This window comes from Girardinichthys multiradiatus, chromosome 6, assembly GCF_021462225.1.
Source record: "Girardinichthys multiradiatus isolate DD_20200921_A chromosome 6, DD_fGirMul_XY1, whole genome shotgun sequence".
Taxonomy (NCBI): Eukaryota; Metazoa; Chordata; class Actinopteri; order Cyprinodontiformes; family Goodeidae; genus Girardinichthys; species Girardinichthys multiradiatus.
Genome location: NC_061799.1, coordinates 25,782,533 through 25,801,758, shown reverse-complemented (window position 1 = coordinate 25,801,758; position 19,226 = coordinate 25,782,533). Strand labels below are relative to the sequence as shown.

Here is a 19,226-nt window from a genome sequence, read left to right as displayed (position 1 = left end):
CAAAACAAATAACCAAGTCATTAAGGGGACAGTTCAGGATCTCTAAAGTGAGGATCTGTTACAATATAATAAACAGTTAATATCTTACTGAAGGTGGATAATTCCTTTAGCATCTTGATTTAGTGTTAATCTGGATTAGATAGGTTTGACACCAAGAGCGTGTTGCGCACATAAACACATAAAAACTATGCAAAATATGCATGATCTTGATGTGATGCTCAAACTTGATTTTAAATGCCTCCCACTATATGTAAAACGTTCTATAAATATTGATCATTTATACATCCAACCTTGAAAGTCGGCTGTCTTCCTATTCAATAGAAAGATTACATGTTTGAAACTGTGGATGTCCAGTCACTAGATAGTGTTTTGTCTGAACTGATAATTTGTTGAAATTGTTATTGTCTTATGAGTCCAAAGACTGTGGTTTAGGAAAGTAATAAATGTATATTTTTTATTGGCTATCTGAAGTGGAATAGGTCTCATGTTACCCTAAAACAGCATCTGACTGGCTCATCAGCCCCTTGTGACATGTAGCTTGGTTCAGATTCTAAATCAGAAAGAAAGTAGTATGCCCCTGCTATCCCAGGAGCATTGATCAACCAGTCAGATCAGGTTTCCATAAATGCTTTCATTTGCATCATACACTTTGCGGACGGAACCGCCAGAGCACAACCTCAAGTTGGTTCAGAGAAAGTAAACAGAAAGTAACACTTTCCAGTTCCATCTCTGATAGGTCTGTTGTTGGAATCTGGTTCCAATTCTTTGAATTTATGCTCTTTTTTTAGCCCTATCTCAGTAGTAGAGACTGGATCAAAATTAGGCCACAAGTATATTTCCTTAGGCTCTTGAGAGACTGATAAACTATTGATAATTCATTGACTTTAATTAGCTAGTATTTTAAACATTTAATTCCCAAGTAACTTCTAGTTTTACCTGAAAGAACTAGTTTATTAGTAAATTTAGTACCCTTGTTTCTTACTTGTGTTTGTTTGTGTAATTCTGCTCCCTTAATTAAATCATTAAATAGATTTTAGTTTGATTACAGTAATTCTTGATTACCAGTTTTTCCTATAACCCTCAGTTGAAGCAGGGTTCTTGGCAGCACATTTTAGCGTAGCGGGCCGCTACACTGAAAGTTGTCACTGCTACCCTGAAGTTAGACCAATACGCTCATTTTTATGGGCATATCGGCCCTTTGACATCTGGGCTCCCTCTCCGTGTGTTTTTTTTTTGTGTGGTTTTCGGCTATTGCGCATGCTCAAACTCTGTTCCTGCTTCCTTTCACCCTAACAGGACGCGCTGTGCATGCCGCTTCGCTCTAAAACCCATTATTTTCAATGGGGGGTTTTCACATGACATCGTGCTCAAGTGACCACACCCTGAGATTGCCACCTTGGGTGGCAGCTGCAGCCTTTCTTTGTTTTGGCGTCATCAGTGAAGCAAAACTCCGGACCATTCTACCATAACTATGGTGAAAACTTGCTTAATTGTGGATTGTGCTGCACGTGGTGGTCAGGACCAACATTAATTCCACAGTCTGCCAGCTGTGATAGAAAATCATTGTGAGAAAACAAAAACACTGAATACACAACGTCGACTACTGTGGCTGAATCAGATATCCAGGGTGGATTGGAAGGCTTAAGTCTCAATCACGCACGAGTGTGCAGTGCACATTTTGTGAGAGGTAAATAAATACTGCTCACCTACATTTATTGTAATAATATTCCGGAAAGTAGTCCGCCAAGCTGATCAGTTGATTCTGAGCCGGGCAGCACTCAGCACTGCCACCCAGCACTCAGCGCTGTGACCTAGTTCAGTAAGCTGCGCTCTCACGCCTTGATTTTTAAAACAACGGGTTTTACAACAATATATATATAAAATCACTAATGTATATATGTTTGCAGTGACAGCGCAAATAAAATAAATTAATTATTTATTCGCATCGGATTATATTAGGGTGTGTTAGTCGGGATTGGGTCGGGCTTTTATAGCTGCCGGCCCGGGTCTGGTCCTGCAAGATTTTATGAGCTCGATCTATGCTCAACCCCCAGCTAGAGTAATACCAGGCCACACATGTTACATGCAACCGATAAAATCGGGGCGTAACAGTGGCTGTCAATAAACTTTGTCAATGGTCAGTTGTTCAGGGACCGGGAGATCACTCCGTGGCTTTACTAGGTGTAACAGCAGGTTAACGTGTAACACTGGTTAGATAAGAGGTTAGTTGACTGTCAAATGTAATCTAATGTAAAGCACAGCTCAGCCTGATGTTTACATTCTTTGATGTGGGCGGGGCCAAGGCTGGGCTTTTGGGTATCTGCTCCTTTTTGTCTTCTTTAATCTACCTCTCATTTACTCTCGTCACCACACCTCTCTGTCACTCGTTTTTCTTTCTGTCACACACAAACATGCACACTCACACACACACACAAATACACTCACCGACCACTTTATTAGGTACACCTGTCCAACTGCTCGTTAACGCAAATTTCTAATCAGCCAATCACATGGCAGCAACTCAATACATTTAGGCATGTAGACATGATCAAGACGATCTGCCGCAGTTCAAACTGAGCATCAGACTAGGGAAGAAAGGTGATTGAAGTGACTTTGAATGTGGCATGGTTGTTGGTGCCAGACGGGCTAGTCTGAGTATTTCAGAAACTGCCGATCTACTGGGATTTTCATGCACTACCATCTCTAGGGTTTACATAGAATGGTCAGAAAAAGAGAAAATATCCAGTGAGCTGCAGTTCTGTTGCCGCAAATGCCTTGTTGAAGCCAGAGGTCAGAGGAGAATGGCCAGACTGGTTTGAGCTGATAGAAAGGCAACAGTAACTCAAATAACCACTCGTTACAACCAAGGCATTCAGAAGAGCATCTCTGAATGCACAACACGTTGAATCTTGAGGCGGATGGGCTACAGCAGCAGAAGACCACATCGGGTGTGACTCCTGTCAGCTAAGAACAGGAAACTGAGGCTATAATTCACACAGGCTAAACAAAATTGGACAATAGAAGATTGGAAAAACGTTGCCAGGTGTGATGACTCACAATTCTTCTGCGACATTCGGATGGTAGGGTCAGAATTTGGCGTCAACATGAAAGCATGGATCCATCCTGCCTTATATCAACGCTTTAGGCTGGTGGTGTAATGGTGTGGGGGATATTTTCTTGAGACATTTTGGGCCCCTTAGTACCGATTGAGCATCCTGTCAACGCCACAGACTACCTGAGTATTGTTGCTGACCATGTCCATCCCTTTATGACCACAGTGTACCCATCTTGGTTACTTCCAGCAGGATAACGCGCCATGTCATAAAGCATGAATCATCACAAACTGGTTTCTTGAACATGACAATGAGTTCGCTGTACTCAAATGGCCTCCACAGTAACCAGTCCAATAGAGTCTCAATCCAATAGAGCACCTTTGGGATGTGGTGGAACGGGGAGATTCGCATCATGGATGTGCAGCCGACACATCTGCAGCATCTGTGTGATGCTATCATGTCAATATGGACCAAACTCTCTGAGGAATGTTTCCAGTACCTTGTTGATCTATGCCACGAAGGATTAAGACAGTTCTGAAGGCAAAAAGGGGTCCAACCCAGTACTAGCAAGGTGTACCCAATAAAGTGGCCGGTGAGTGTATTTCTTAACATAACCTTATGTCTCTCAACCCCTCTTACCCCCAGCACCTTCTTAATTTTCAGTCCTTTTCTCTGCTATATCTTAGCTTCTGGACTTCATATCAGGCACCCCAAGCAGTAACTATGATTTCACTTTGGCCTATCTGTTTCTGTGGTGACATGTGCTGTCCAACTATTTTTGCGACACACACAACTATGGGTACACCAAGGTTTGTCACATGGAATGTGCATGGAGCCAGCATCAGAGAAAAAGTAAAAAAAAATTGAATCAGCTTAAAAGACTACAGGGAGATGTCTTATTACAAGGGATTCATAAATCTGCCACAGCTGCAAATGATCTTAAATCACCTGAGTCTCCTAATTTGTTTTCTGCCTGCTATAATTCAAGGCAAAGGGGAGTAGCAATCTTAATTCACAAAAATGTTAACTTTACAGTATTAGACACAGTTACAGATCCAGAGGGTAGATTTATAATAAAAAAAGTATCTTATACATAACCAAAAGAAATGTATTGTCAGTATATATGCCCCAAATGTTGATGACCTCCCATTCTTCCATTATTTTTTTCTGCACTGTCTAAACATTTGGGTTTCTCACTTCTTCTTTGGGGCACTTTGTGTTTGTAATTTCTTGAAGCTGTAACATTTTATTTTGTATTCTTATAGAGAAAATATACAATACCTCTTTTGGATTTTACTTATGCACAACTATTGACTAATATGCACACATTTCTGTCTTTACATACACATTGTTTTTGACAGCGTTCTTACCCCATAGAGTAGGGACTTTGCAGTGCATGCTGATCTCTTCACCCTAATCACAGAATATACTTTTTTCTCACATGTCCATCACTCTTACTCTCGTCTGGATTATTTCTTAGTCAGCAGCTTGTTGTTGACTGACATTTCAGACATTCAGATACACCCTATAGCTGTTAACAATCGTGCACCAGTCTCCTTAACTCTAGTAAATAAGAAAGAAAATCCACAAAGCAAAAACTGAAGGTTTAATACATCATTGCTTAAGGATGAAGAATTTATCAGATATTTTAAAGAAGAGTGGACTTCATATTTGGAGTTTAATGACCTCCTGGGGACATCAACATCTGTTCTCTGGGAGGCAGGGAAAGCAGTGATGAGAGGTAAAATAATCTCATTCACATCACATAAGAAGAAAAAATAAAACAAACGTATTCAGTAATTAGAAGAAACCATTAAACTGTGGTTTTTGTCCCGGCCGTGGAACACTGGACCAGCTCTATACCCTCTACAGGGTGCTCGAGGGTTCGTGGGAGTTTGCCCAATCGGTTCACATGTGTTTTGTGGACCTGGAGAAGGCATTCGACTGTGTCCCTCGTGATGCCCTGTGGGGGGTGCTCCAGGAGTATGGAATCGGGGGCCCTTTACTAGGGGCCATCCGGTCCCTGTACGAGTGGAGCAGGAGTTTGGTCCGCATTGCCGGCACTAAGTCGGACCTGTTCCCAGTGCATGTTGGACTCCGGCAGGGCTGCCCTTTGTCACCGGTCCTGTTCATAACTTTTATGGACAGGATTTCTAGACGCAGCCAAGGGCCGGAGGGGGTCGGGTTTGGGGACCAGTGGATTTCGTCTCTTCTTTTTGCAGATGACGTGGTCCTGCTGGCCCCCTCTAGCCAAGACCTACAGCATGCGCTGTGGCGGTTCGCAGCCGAGTGTGAAGCGGCTGGGATGAGGATCAGCTCCTCCAAGTCCGAGGCCATGGTACTCGACCGGAAAAGGGTGGCTTGTCCTCTTCAGGTTGGAGGGGAGTTCCTGCCTCAAGTGGAGGAGTTTAAGTATCTCGGGGTCTTGTTCACGAGTGAGGGTAGAATGGAGCGGGAGATCGACAGACGGATCGGTGCGGCTGCCACAGTAATGGGGGCGCTGTGCCGGTCCGTTGTGGTGAAGAGAGAGCTGAGCCGAAAAGCAAAGCTCTCAATTTACTGGTCGGTCTACGTTCCTACCCTCACCTATGGCCATGAACTTTGGGTCATGACCGAAAGAACGAGATCCCAGATACAAGCGGCTGAAATGAGCTTCCTCCGTAGGAAGGCTGGGCACTCCCTTAGAGATAGGGTGAGGAGCTCGGCCATCCGGGAGGGGCTCGGAGTAGAGCCGCTGCTGCTCCTCCACATTGAGAGGAGCCAGTTGAGGTGGCTCGGGCATCTATACCGGATGCCTCCTGGACGCCTTCCTCGGGAGGTGTTCCAGGCACGTCCCACCGGGAGGAGGCCCAGGGGACGGCCCAGGACACGCTGGAGGGACTATGTCTCTCGGCTGGCCTGGGAACGCCTTGGGGAACTGGAGGAGGTGTCTGGAGAGAGGGACGTCTGGGCGTCTCTGTTAGGTCTGCTGCCCCCGCGACCCGGTCCCGGATAAGCGGAAGACGACGAGTACGAGTACGAGTACATTAAACTGTTAGAAGGTTCCCAGGAAGAGGAAATGCTGAGCAAACTACATAAAGTCAAACTACAATTGAATGAAATTATTGACAAAAAAGACCCAATTTTTTGTGCAAAGACTTCAAATAGAAAACTTTGAACATGACAATAAATCAGGTAGTTTTTTATCTAACCAGCTAAAAATAATAAAGAAAATACCATTGTATTTGCTGTTAAAGACTAGACAGGGAATACAGTTTATGATCCAGAAAGAATAAACAGCACTTTCAGAGATTTCTACAAAGGTTTATACTCAACACAGATAGATCCGTCAGATAACGACATTGATCAATTTCTGGATAAAGTAACACTTCCTAAATTATCAGATAATCAAGTGATGGCCCTAGATGTACCACTGACTTCAGCTGAAATCCAAGAAGCTCTCACTAGCATGCCCAATAAAAAGGCTCCAGGCCCCGACTGATTCCCTACTCTCCTGGTAAAACCAGGAAAATATCCATTACTTCCTACCAGCTACCGCCCCATATCCCTTATTATCGTTGATCTCAAAATAATCTGTGAATGGTAACTCCTCTTATAATACATCCTAACCAAACTGGTTTTATAAAAGGGAGGCACTCATCCACTAATTCACGCAGATTACTTAATTTAATAGACTATTCCTATAGTAAAAATATTGAGACCAACATATTGTCTTTAGATGCAGGAAAAAAAGCATTTGATAGAGTTAACTGGAAATTTTTGCTTGCAACCTTGACTAAATTTGGTTTTGGAAACTCTTTCATAAACTGGTTAAAAATTGTATACAGTTCCCCAGCAGCATGTATCAGGACAAATAACCAAACAAAATAACCAAACTTCTATCTCCAGAGGGGCACCAGGCAGAGATGCCCACGTTCCCCCTCATTATTTGCTTTTTTTTTTTTTGAACCACTAGTGGCAGCAATCAGGCAAACTAAAGATATTAAAGACATAAAATGCATGAATATTGAACGTAAAATCAGTCTTTATGCAGATGATTTACTACTTTTTCTCCAGCATTCGCAAACCTCTGTCTCTCAGGTAATTGGATTGATAAATTCTTTCTCAAGAATTTCGGATTATTCTATGAACCGGTTAAAATTGACAGTTCTTCTAATTAATTGTTGTTTCCACAATTCCCTTAATACACAACTACAGTCAGGGAATATACATATTTGAGTATCAATGTTTCTGACCAAGTTCATCCCGCTTTTAAAAAAAGTGGAAGATGATCTAGCTACATGGAAATCTCTACCCATATCACTCATGGTCAGGGCTGCTTCAATAAAAATGATGGTCTTGCCAAAAATTAATTACTTTTTCTTGATGATCCCAAATAAACCGTCATCTGATTGGTTTAGATCTCTAGACTCCTCCATCACAAAATTTTTTTGGAAAGATAAACCCCCATGTATTAGCTTAAAAACACTACAAAAGACCAAAGATAAAGGAGGACTAGATCTGCATAACTTTCATCATTACTTCTAACAAGCTACAATACATCTCAAAATGGTTTAAACTCAGTCCTCTACATGAACCCTGCTAATAAATGATCTATTGTTTATTAGCTCAAATATAAACAGACATGTATGCGTTAAAAGCCTCAACAGGACCTCTCTGACAGCATGGTGGGAATATCTAAAAATGACCGGGACTTCACTAATCCCATGCAGACATACACCCATCTGGAACAACCCTGACATCCTACAAAAAAATAATATGATAAACTTTCCAGATTGGAGGAGTAAAAGAATTGAATACCTGGAACATATATTTGAAGGAATTCAGTTCATCCCATTTAACAGATTAATTATACAATACGGGATGGACAAGAATTAATTTTTAGAATATCAACAAATAAAATCTATAATAAAAAATAAATTTAGGCTTAAAAACGTTGGGTTACAAATGCCATCAAGTGTACTAGAGTTCTTAAAACTCAACCCCCAAAATTAATGTCTAAAATATGCAGGACACTGTCCAGTATAGATGAATCAATTTCCCTTCCTATTACGAAATGGGAGGGGACTTATCAGTTAACTTTGACCAAACATTCTGGTCTCAGATATATTTCAGAACTTTTAAAATGACCAGTAACCCCAGTTTACAATTATTATAATATAAAATCCTTCATAGAGTATACTAAACAGGTCAACAGATGTTCAGGATGGGTTTTGCACCATCTAACACTTGCTTACACTGCACAGGCAATATAGCTGACAATTACATCCACGCACTATGGTTATGTATACCTGTTCAGAGGTTCTGGTGCCTGATATGTGAAGACTTATCAAAGTGTCTAAGATGTAATATTTCACCTTCCCCCTCAGTTTGCTTGTTGGGCAACTTGTCACCATAGAGACAAATTCAGTTCACATGGTTTTTGCTGCCTTATATATTGCTAAGAAAACTATCTTCATGAATTGTAAAAATAAAAACCTTCTTAATAATAACCTGTAGAGAAACCAATTTTGTTGGATTATATAAGTCTTGAGACAGCCTCTGCCTCTGCCTCCACATCAGATCAATCTCTCTGGGCTCTGAGAACTAATGCCCCAAACCCATACTGCCCCGCCCCCCTAAATGCACCAAACCCAGACCACCCAGGGGGGTGGGGTCTGGGTTTGGGGCATTTGGGGTGTCCCTGGGCTGGGGTCACTGGGGGGTCTGGCACTGGGGGCTGTGGCCCCAACCAGGGTGGGCTTAGGTGGCTCTCGGGGATGGCATCTGGTGGCTGCGTGCGTAGCTTTTGTGGAGCCTGTGCCGTCGGACATAGGTTACTGGCCTGGAGGCCGTGCTACTCCTGGGCGTGTTAGAGGTGGGCTTGGGGGTCTGGGTTCCTGGGGCGTGTTTCCCCCAGGCTGGGGGGCTTGGGTCCTGGCGGGTATGTTGCAGGAGTTTTGGGCCAGTGCATCCGGCCCTGCCCCGGGAGCCTTCGGTGCATCGGTGGGCTAAGGGGTCTCCTAAAGTGGCGGGTGGTCATTGTCATTGCAGGTGCTCGCTTGGATTTCCTTGCATGTCGGTCCCTGGCTTCAGTGCCCGGTCTGTCTGTTGGGGGGGGGGGGGAGACAACAGGGGCATGGCTGGGCAGTGTTGATTGGGGTGTTGCTTCACCTTGGGGGCTGGCTGGCCGGCCGGCATGCTCAGTGCGGCAAGGTGTACCATGCAGGAGTGTGGGTGGCCAGCATGCTGGGGCACCTCCTTCTGTGGTTCTGACCCTGGCCAGGCGCCAGGGGCCAGAGGCCAGAGCCACAGAAGGAAGCATCAAAGTTCAAGATAGTTCAACTTTGACCAACTTTGACATAAACAAGGACGTTATTTCTCCTGTCGGAGCAGAAGAAACGGAGGTCTGGCATCGACCCAGCATGGAAAGAAGCATTCCAATGGCTGGAAATAACTGCTGATGAAGCTGGTAGGCATTCACATTTGGTTATCTACGCTCACTTTAGAACCTTTGATTTTACTTTTATGCTAGCCGTGCTATTTGTGCTATTTTATTTTAGGCATCTACATTTTTTGTGCGTTTCTCTTTAACACCCATCCCTTTCAAAAACAAATCGTTTCTCCTCAGAGCTCTGAATGCACAGGAGAAACCTTTATCCTTCAGACCAATATTGGAGATTATGAGGCTGACAGATTTTTAAAGATTGCAAGAGTGATTGGTTTATACCATTGGAATAGTTTCACATACCTTACTCATTTCACAACGTTTATCTACTACAGAAAGAATATTAACAACTTATAACCTTTTAACAGGACCTCTTTCTTCAAAATTCCCAAACTCTCCCTTTAAGACACAAGGGGAAAAACTAATTAATCATTTCACCATATTGAGACAAATTACTTAAACCTCCACTATTATCATTCCACCAGGTCAAATGTCAAGCTTCCAAGTACCAAAATAACATATGTGATGGCCAATATTGCTCTTCATGTACAGGTTAAGGATACCATGTCAAATCATCGGCATGCTGCTACAAGATTTAGATGGCTAAGGACCTGCATTCCTCACACTGCTGTGACTGAACCACAAGACTCACTTTCACTTGCCCCTTGACCCTCGGCATATGTCCAAACAACCTTCTTAATCCTCACATGTAACAGAAAAAAAGGAAAACTGCTAATACAGAATAAAGAAATATGCTGTTCCACACTCACTTTGCCTTAAAAAGGAGAGTTAGAACTTGACTCCTGTGCTTCTCTCTCAAGCTATCACTTTAAGTGCCTGGCTTTCAGTAAAACTATGACTAGAACGTCTGAATACCGGACATGCATGATAAAACCTTTCACCCATTCTATCCCTTCTTCTGCAAAGGCTCCTTTTATGTATAGCTTGGGCCCCACACAAATCTGCATCCCATTTTGAGCAGCTTCAGTTTAAAGCTCAACGAAGGCCTGCTCTGCCGGGAGTTTTCCAACAAATCCTTGTCATGACATTCCATTTAGCAAGGTGCAAACCAGCATTTAACCTCTTCACCTCAATTCTTTCCATTTATTTCCACCTTCAACCCTGACATCCAACCCTGCCCCCCACACCACCCCACCCATAAACTCCTTCATGGCCACCCATCTACTTCAAGAGTAAAATCTCTTACCTTCACTGTCCTCGAATGGTAAGAATTTGAAAAAAACAAAGTCTCAGGTAAAGCCAAACATGCAAAGGAGAACAAGCTATGCAGATGCATAAGAGCAAACATGGCTTTAAAAAAGCGGATAATAGTGGAAGGCCAATCATAAAAGTTTCAATAAGTTGGCCAGTTTTCTTTCTCTGCTAAGAAGGTGAGAGCGTTTGCACTCTATAGAAGAGAGGTGCTGTAGGTGGTGGGGTGGGGGGAGTTTGAAATTTCCATATAAGGGCAAAGGAATGTAAACAATTGAGGCGGGGCTATTGAGAAGACAAAGGTTGGAGGAAACCAGTAATCTGACCTCTTGCCCCTGTTTTACAGGACTACCCCACTGGGGAAAGGAGGAATCGGAGGCAGGCTGAAGGGGGGGGGGGGGGGGGGGGGCAGAGAAGACAGTAGATGAAAACAACATTCCTGGACCTCAAGACATCGCCCCTCTGTAAAAAGATACTTTGTAATTAAAGGCAGAATAGCTTCTGCCGGGAGCCCAAAGCTATTTCCATGAAAAATTGCAGGCAAGTTGTTTTTCTCTCAATGCCGCGTGTCAGGGGAATAAACGTTTTTTGACTTGATGCACAAAACTGGATAAAAACAGATGTTTCAACAAAAAAATCCTTTAAGTCAACTTGCTTATGCTGGAGATCCAGGCATAGATTCCTCAGTATGTTTTCAGCTTGTGAACTTGAGAAAAATTACTCAGATCATTTCTATCCAGTATTTATTATATTTGCTGTTATGGCACAGTCAGTCCTTTAACAAAATCCACGATTACAGTGCAGAAAGAAGAAAAACCACAACTGTTTCTTAAGTCACTCAAGCATTAGGAGGTCTGGTTGTGTACAACTATGCAATTACCCAACCCTCTCTGTTCTGTCTCGTTTATAACCAGTCTGCCTTTTCCAAATGTCTCTAAAAGTGGGCGTCAAAAACATAACGGAGACAACTTAATGGTAATCTTCTAAATAATCCAAACTTCGACAGCGCTTTTCATATTCATATTAATTAAACGTTTTTTTTATATTTGTAACGTTACAAACCTTAACCAGAAACTTCAGTGTTTTGAATAAGAATTTGATGTTCTAGGCAAACACAAAGTATGGCAAGATTGTGAAGTGAGAGTAAAAAGATAACTTTTTTTTTTACAAATAAAAACCTTAAAAGTGTGTTTTGCATTTTTATTCAGCCCCACCTGAGTCAATATTTTGTAGAACCACCTACCAGCTATGTACATGTAGAGTAGAGTAGAGAAATACATCAAATCGCTATTGCACTTAAAGTGTCTGATATTGCATTCAAAGTCTGCTTTCTAATAAATATATTAGGCCAGAAACAGATTTCAGTAACCAAGAAGCATAAGCTCAAAAAGAATAATGGGGCCATTGTTTTAAGAGGGAAAAAAGATGTAAATCAATATTGTCATTGCAATATTTTTAAATTAAAAAACATTGCAATCTCATATTTTTCCATTATCATGCAGCTCTAATCAAGTGAGATATTTTTCATCTTCTTCTTCTTTGCAAAACAGCTCAAGCTTAGTCAGACTGAATGGACAGGGTCTGTGAACAGCAATTTTTCCAAGTCTTGCCAAAGACGCTCAGTTGGATTGAGGTCTGGACTTTCTCAAGTCTTTTGCAGCCCCTGGCAGGTTATCTTCCTGGATTCCATTGCATATAGCTTCATCCATCTTCCTGTCAAATCTTCCCCTTAATATTGTCTCTTTCCTTCCACTTTACAATTATGCACAGTTCTGAGATGGAATATCATATAATCCCAACTAAACACATTGGTTTGCTAAACTAAACACTTTTAGAAGGCACTCTACATGTACCTTTTGTACGGAGCCCGCCAAGAGTCAGCAGGTAAAAAAAAAAACAAAAAAACAAAGCCGGTGGAAATTTGTGCTCACACTTAATGAACTGTGTACTCAGTTTTGCAATCTGTTCGCACAGATTACAAGACTGTGCTCTCAGTTTCTGCAATCCGTCAGCACGGTTTGATAAACTGTGCGCTCTGTTATGCAATCCATGCGCGCAGATTACTCAGTGACATCTGTCGAGATTATTAAGAGTAACAAAAATAAAGTCATATTACAAGCTGTGAAGTGTGCTAATTAAAACATGGCAGTGCTTTAAGTTTATATATGACAATTATATATATGGCAATGAACTTACCTCGCAGGTTTGAGCCATGCGTCCGAACCCGTGACAGATGTCACTCAGTGATCTGCGTGCACAGATTGCAAAATGGAACTGTGCAGTCAGATTGCAGAAACTGAGAGCACAGTTTAGTATTTCGTGCACACGGATTTCCACCGGGTTTGTTTTTTTTTTTTTACTCGCCAACACTTGCCGGGCTCCGTACTTTTGTGTGTGAATTACATAAAAAATTTTAAAAAGTTGAGCAAAACTAGAGAGAATAGTCTCAGAATAGTTAAAGACTGATTTATTTGAGTATCTGTTTCATTATAATCTGACCATGTAGTCAGTTTTAGGAATGTAATCAAAATGCAAACCTAAGGGATTTTACAAAAGCAGCAAATGTGATCACTTCTTTTTTTAAAGCAGTTTTGACAAGAGCAACTTTCCATTAACGGCAACATGTGCAATTTCCAAACAATACGCCTTTTAACTTCTTACCTTTTTAGTTGTTCCTTCTGAGACAACTTCCTTCTCTATATAATATATAACTTATGTTGTCTGTTAATTTGTATGGTAAGACATATATATTACATATTAGGCTCCAGAGTGATGCTATGCAAAGACAGCAGTACAATACAAAAATAAACCAAATAACCTTCGCCTTAATTCTCACTTTGCAGTAAACACACTGGCAATTAAAATAGAACCGCTGAGGTAACATTTTCTTTTCACAACCTTATCACTAAGGTGTCAAACAGCCTTTAGGCTTCTTCCTCTAGAGAAGTCACTGGGTGACAGTGTCTGTGAAGCAAAATGGTTCAGCGTGAGCACTTCTGGTAAGTAGATGCCAAATTTCGGCACAGTTCTCTGCCCTTCCTCTCATTTGTTAGAGTTTACATGTGAAAACAAAGCAGTAAATATGCCACATGAATGCTCTGGAATCAAGGCAGTTGGGATAATGAAAAGCTCTCATCTTGATGCCTCTGCTTTGCTTTGATGAATTTTTTCATTTGTGTGGTTTTGTTTTCATTGCAATCCCAGAAGCTGGCATTAAAACTGTGTGCGGACGTGTTCGGCTGTTCAAAATTAAAACCTTAAAAAATAGGCAGATTGTTTTCATCAAGTTGAGTTTGGCTTATAAAAACACTCAATGAACACTGGGAAAGGGTGGATTTGGGTTGTAATGGTGCTACCACGTAGCTCTATTCTGAGAGGCTGCTGTGAATGCTGTGGTTCCATGGAGAGCGACAACCACAGCAAGGACAAGATGCTCCGACAGGGTGGCTCTTCAAGCATATATATATATATATACAGATATATGTATGTGAGTGTGAGGGATGACAGTTTGTATGTGTGTGGAATGCCTTATTACTTGAAGAGTCAACAAAGAGGAAGCCTCTTGAGAACTATCTAGTCTTCCTCTGAACTCAACATTCCCAAAGTCAAAGAACACTGCTTTCTTTAGACCAACACTCCTTGCCATTCTCATCATACTGCACGCCAAAGTAACATTTTGACCTGTACTTTCTTTTCTCACTACTTTAAAAAACTAGCCTGCCTGGATGCAGAGGAGTTAGGTTCCATGAATAAATGAAGTATCAGATGCAACATAAATCAAGTTAGTGTTACTGCTGTGAATGTTAATAGAATCACTCTGCTGTTCCTAAATAGCATGGGCCACCGGACCTGAGATGCTGTTTTAGTCCCTTGTGGGAAAAAGAGGGTTAGTGTGTGTGCTTGTTTATAAAAAAGGGGAGACTACTTTTAAATAACACCTGTAATTCTGTCTCGATTCTTGAAACGTCCAGGAATGATTGTGCTCAGTGTATAGACCTTGGATATGAAACAACAATGTCTTCTGTGTCAGGTTACAACTAAAACAGCAGAGCTCCTGTACCTTCACCATCACAGATGTTGTTGTACGAATCCCAGCGGGTCAGAGGATCTGCTGTGTTGTAGTCCACAATAACGTTGGGCCCATTTTGCCACCTTTCAGCACCTAAAAGAGAAATTCACATTCTTGAAAAACCTAAAAAGCCATGAAGGATTCACTATAAACACACATTACATCTATGCAGAAAACTGAGGTCAGTGAATTTTAAAGTAAAACTCAAAACTTTGGAATGAGAAGACAGGAGCTTTTTTCCTGCATGCCAAATTCTGAAAGGTGGAAGTTCCAGGTTTTCGGTTGAAAACTCTAACCAGTTTCCCTGTCTTTGCTGAACAAAAGCTTCCCTGCAGCACGATGCAGCCATCAAGTTTCAAAGTGGGGATGACGTGTGGTGAGGTCAGGGTGACATGCAGTGAGTTTTTTTTTGCCACGCATAGCATTCTCAATGTAGACTAAGACGTTAAACCATGGTCTCATCTGAGCTCATTTTTGAAAAACCTGGGGTATCAATACTTCTACAAAGCATTGTGTTTAAATGTATAGAATGGAGAAATATATATTTTAAGTGTGTATTATAAATGGTAGTAGGCGCCACAAGACAAAAAATGGTGTTTCGACTTCCAACTAGAACAGGTTTAGTGTTCCAAGGGAAACAAAGGCAGCATAACTGAGCCTTCAGGCAACATAAATTTGCTTTAGTGCAAACAGTGAAAACAGTAAGTTAGAGTAAAATTTCATTGCATTGCTGAAATAGGCATTCTTATAACACTTTCACTTCACAAAATAGCTAAATTAGTCATCGGAATAAGCCTTTATTTTCCAGACTAAATCCAGTGGAGAAGACCATTAAAAATATTTTTACATGCATTCCCAAAATGTGGGGGATAATCATATTAACAAAATAGGCACAGATGCGCACATAACACATAGTTAATGATACAGACCCACATAGGTCCACTCCTGTGGGGTTCTGGGGCAACACATGCTGTGTTTCTTTACCCCTCTGTCAACACACACTTCACACTACATTTCCCCTCTGTGGCATTCCACATCCCATCTCACCGGGGGAGAAGAGTGAGAAGCACGGAAGGGAAAATTAACAGAGCACTCTATCTTCCTTTCTGAATAGTCTATCTTGTATTTATTTTTTTAAGCTGAAGGAATGAAAACTTACCTGGGATTCTTTCTGGTCCCTCGGAAAAGACAAGCTCAACTTTGCCGTAGTCTGGAAATCTGAGATCTATGACAGCACACACAGGAATGCTGTAAATATCAGGCATTCAGAACCAGAAAATAAATCTTCATTCTGCTACTTTGATTCTTTCAGTACACAAAAAATAGCTAAGGAAAATAGATTAGTGGGCTGAAAGTCTAAATTGTGTCCAGTCTGAGCTTAGTAGGGTTAGGGTTAAGAAGCAGGGGAGCTGCTGTTCACTAGGAGGTGCAAGTTGAGCCCTGCTCTTAGAGCTTTTTCAGGTGTACCCTTGTTGGCGTTCTCCATGTCCTCCTTTTCAAACATTAGGTTGTAACCCTGTACTGCTCCCGTGTGGAACTGTAGGCGGAAAATCACCTCGCGCTCTGAGGTTACGTCGCTTTTATGATAGCATTTAATCTACAAAAAGAAAACAGGGAATCAGCATGGTCACAGCAGTCAGTGCAGTCGGTATCAAAGCTGCCATCTTTGGGAAGATGCCTTGTTTTTTAAATCTTACCATGATGTCCCCTTTCAGGAGCTGAGCGGGCTCCAGATTGATGCACACACGGTCCCTGTGACCTGAACCAATGTGACTTGAAAACAAAGAGGATACAGTCAAATTGAGCTGTATTGAGGAAGCTGCTACTTAAACTGCATTAAAATTAGCATCAAATAAATTTTTACAGCAGTATTAAAACATGCATTGAAGTTCACAATATTCACTTTGCTACGAGCCCCATGTGTACGATACTTACTAGACTCCAGAGGAGTAGACCGCTTGCATTCCTTGGTAGACCTTGATGTATGGGTGACACACTAAACAAAAAGAAATGAAATGAATGTTTTTTTTCCAGGTGCTCAGATAACATTAGCGTATTTTGCTGATAGTTGAAACATGTTAAGCTGTTGTTGTGAGAGAGGGATTTTAACTCCGAGATGTGGTGACGGCTTCTTGTTGATTCAACGAAATGAATGAAAACAGTAATTTCCCCGAAAAGTACCTCGAAACGCAAGAAGTCCCAGTGCTCTGCTGCAAACTGGGAATTTAGGATTTTTATTTATTTTTTTTTTTTACACAACCTCCATGTGCCTGAGCATTCAAGTGTGTTGGGAAAAAAAGAGACAGGCATAAAGTTCAAATAAGGCTCTGATGTGGTTGAGTTTTAACCCTTTCATTTCCCTAACTCTGGTAGCTGGGTATTTTGGTAAACATTACGAGTTTAACCTCTGCTGGCGGCGTCAAAGTTTGGGATCCCATGGAGGATGATGCAGTGTAAGAACATGGGCGATGCGTTGATCTTCATGGATCCACTTAACAAACTGTTGAGGATCCAAACGTACCTGAAGGGAATGGAATGCAAAGGTGTGGAAATTAACATTTGGAAAGACTAAAGGATTTCTACAACAGAAATCATGTGTCTGTCTGTCTGTCAAAACTAAGGATTTACACCCTTATTCAAATTTTTGTCTTACTCATAAAAGGTTAATTAAACTACATGCTGTTGGTTGATGCTTTTATAGAAATGCTGTGAATTCTTAGTTTTGCTCTATTTCATAAAAACATTTTTTTCAGATTTTTCTGTATTGGTTGATCACTGATCAGAGCTAATTAAGGGAATATTAGATGAGTTAGATCTCTGGTGAATCTTTACCAACTAAAATAATTTTATAGAGCACCCAGTTATAGACTTTAAGTCAGTGCAACCTGAGAATAATATTACTTCTATCACAAAACCAGTAGGTTGGCAGTGCAGAATAAGCATTTACTTCAGCAATGATTTAGCCATTTGCACTGAATGAACTAGGGACACGCAAACATCAAACTCTACCAATTAATAAAACCTTTGGCAATAACGTTTACATGAAATGCTCCTAATAATTGTTTGTATTTTTCCCCACATTATTTCAAAACAAACATTTTTTTCTGCTCTCAAACCTAGAAAAATGTTTAGTATTATGTTAGTGTGAGCAGGAGAAGTGTGCTGAGTCAAACAGCACAGATGTAAAGTATGCCTCTGAATGGAAGGGTATGGTTGTGTTATGGGTCTTACCGTTTCTGGGAAGGTGTCATCAGAGCTGAGACCTTATCATCGTAGTATTTCCTCATTGCAAAGCGGTCCAACGCCTGATCAGCACTTTGATGGAGACAGAAAGACGCACTAAACACTTTAGGTAATTATGACTCAAGTGAGAGATCACACTCTGGACTATGATAGTGTTAACCCTAACTCACTTAGGATTGACCAAAGCAGATACACACACACACACACACTTTTTCCCTCTTTTCACGCATCAGAAAAGAGGGAAAGTAAGTTGAGAGACAGAGGATTCCAGCATAGAGGGAGAGAATGTCAACCTTAGGTAAACACAGAGGGACAGAGAGAGGCCCGTGTGTGTGCACAGCTTGGCTTATTCAGAGAGACCTAAAACCAACAGACCCTGTCGCGTTTTCACCGGACCTCTGCTTCTCTCCCTCTGCTCCCTTGTATTTTTGTTCCTTTTCCAAATCTGGCTAATTGTTTTCCCTTCTCTTCCTTTGCTCCTCTTGCTGCTCAGCCATTTACATTCAGTCCAGTGAGCTGCTCTATCTCAGTTGGACACAAACGTAAATTAGAAACCGGTTTAATCAAATGCTGAACTGTGATCATGGAACAGGGTCTTTCCACGTGCAGGAAAGAGCTACAGTGGATTTGAAAAAGTTAAAGCACCCCTGTTAATATACCAGGTTTTTGTGGTGTACAAAATAAGAGCAAGATAAATCATATAAATCATTGTGGCACCTTTTCCTCCTTTGATGTGACCTATAAATTATATAACCCAATTGAAAAAACAAATATTTAAAAAGTGGAAAACAAATGAAAGACTAGAATAATTTAGCATAGGTGCACACACCCGTTTATAACTATTTTCAAAATTAGTGGCCAAATTCAAACCAATAAAATAGCAGTCAGTAAACTCCTCCCATCATATAAAGTGCCTCTGACTGTCCCTAAATTAAGTTCAGATATTATAGTAGGCTTTTCCTGACATTTTCTTACTCGCATCTCATACCAAAGGCTATAAAGAGCTTCCAAAGCATTAGAGGTATCTCATTGTCAAATGATATCAGTAAGAACAGTGCCACAGAATGTCCAAAGCATTTGATATACCATGGAGCACGGTAAAGACTGTCATCAAGTGGAGAAAATACGGCACAAGAGTGACATCAGCGAGAACTACAAGTTTCTCTAAAATTCATGACAAGAGAAGATAGAAGGAGCTACTGAATTTCAGGCAAATACTGAC

The 19,226-nt window shown here is 41.3% G+C and overlaps 1 protein-coding gene across 3 annotated transcripts in view; it reads right to left on the bottom strand.

The window, feature by feature from the left end:
• Positions 1 to 19,226, bottom strand: part of LOC124869841 (tensin-3-like) — a 65,734-nt gene that overhangs the window by 26,460 nt on the left and 20,048 nt on the right. For all 3 annotated transcript variants that reach the window (XM_047367997.1, XM_047367999.1, XM_047367998.1), the window contains 7 exons: positions 17,993 to 18,076; positions 17,167 to 17,282; positions 16,697 to 16,757; positions 16,459 to 16,534; positions 16,229 to 16,358; positions 15,921 to 15,986; positions 14,753 to 14,854 (listed from right to left, as the gene is read on the bottom strand). In XM_047367997.1, the coding sequence (XP_047223953.1) occupies positions 14,753 to 14,854; positions 15,921 to 15,986; positions 16,229 to 16,358; positions 16,459 to 16,534; positions 16,697 to 16,757; positions 17,167 to 17,282; positions 17,993 to 18,076 (635 nt within the window). The remainder of the gene's footprint in view (positions 1 to 14,752; positions 14,855 to 15,920; positions 15,987 to 16,228; positions 16,359 to 16,458; positions 16,535 to 16,696; positions 16,758 to 17,166; positions 17,283 to 17,992; positions 18,077 to 19,226) is intronic.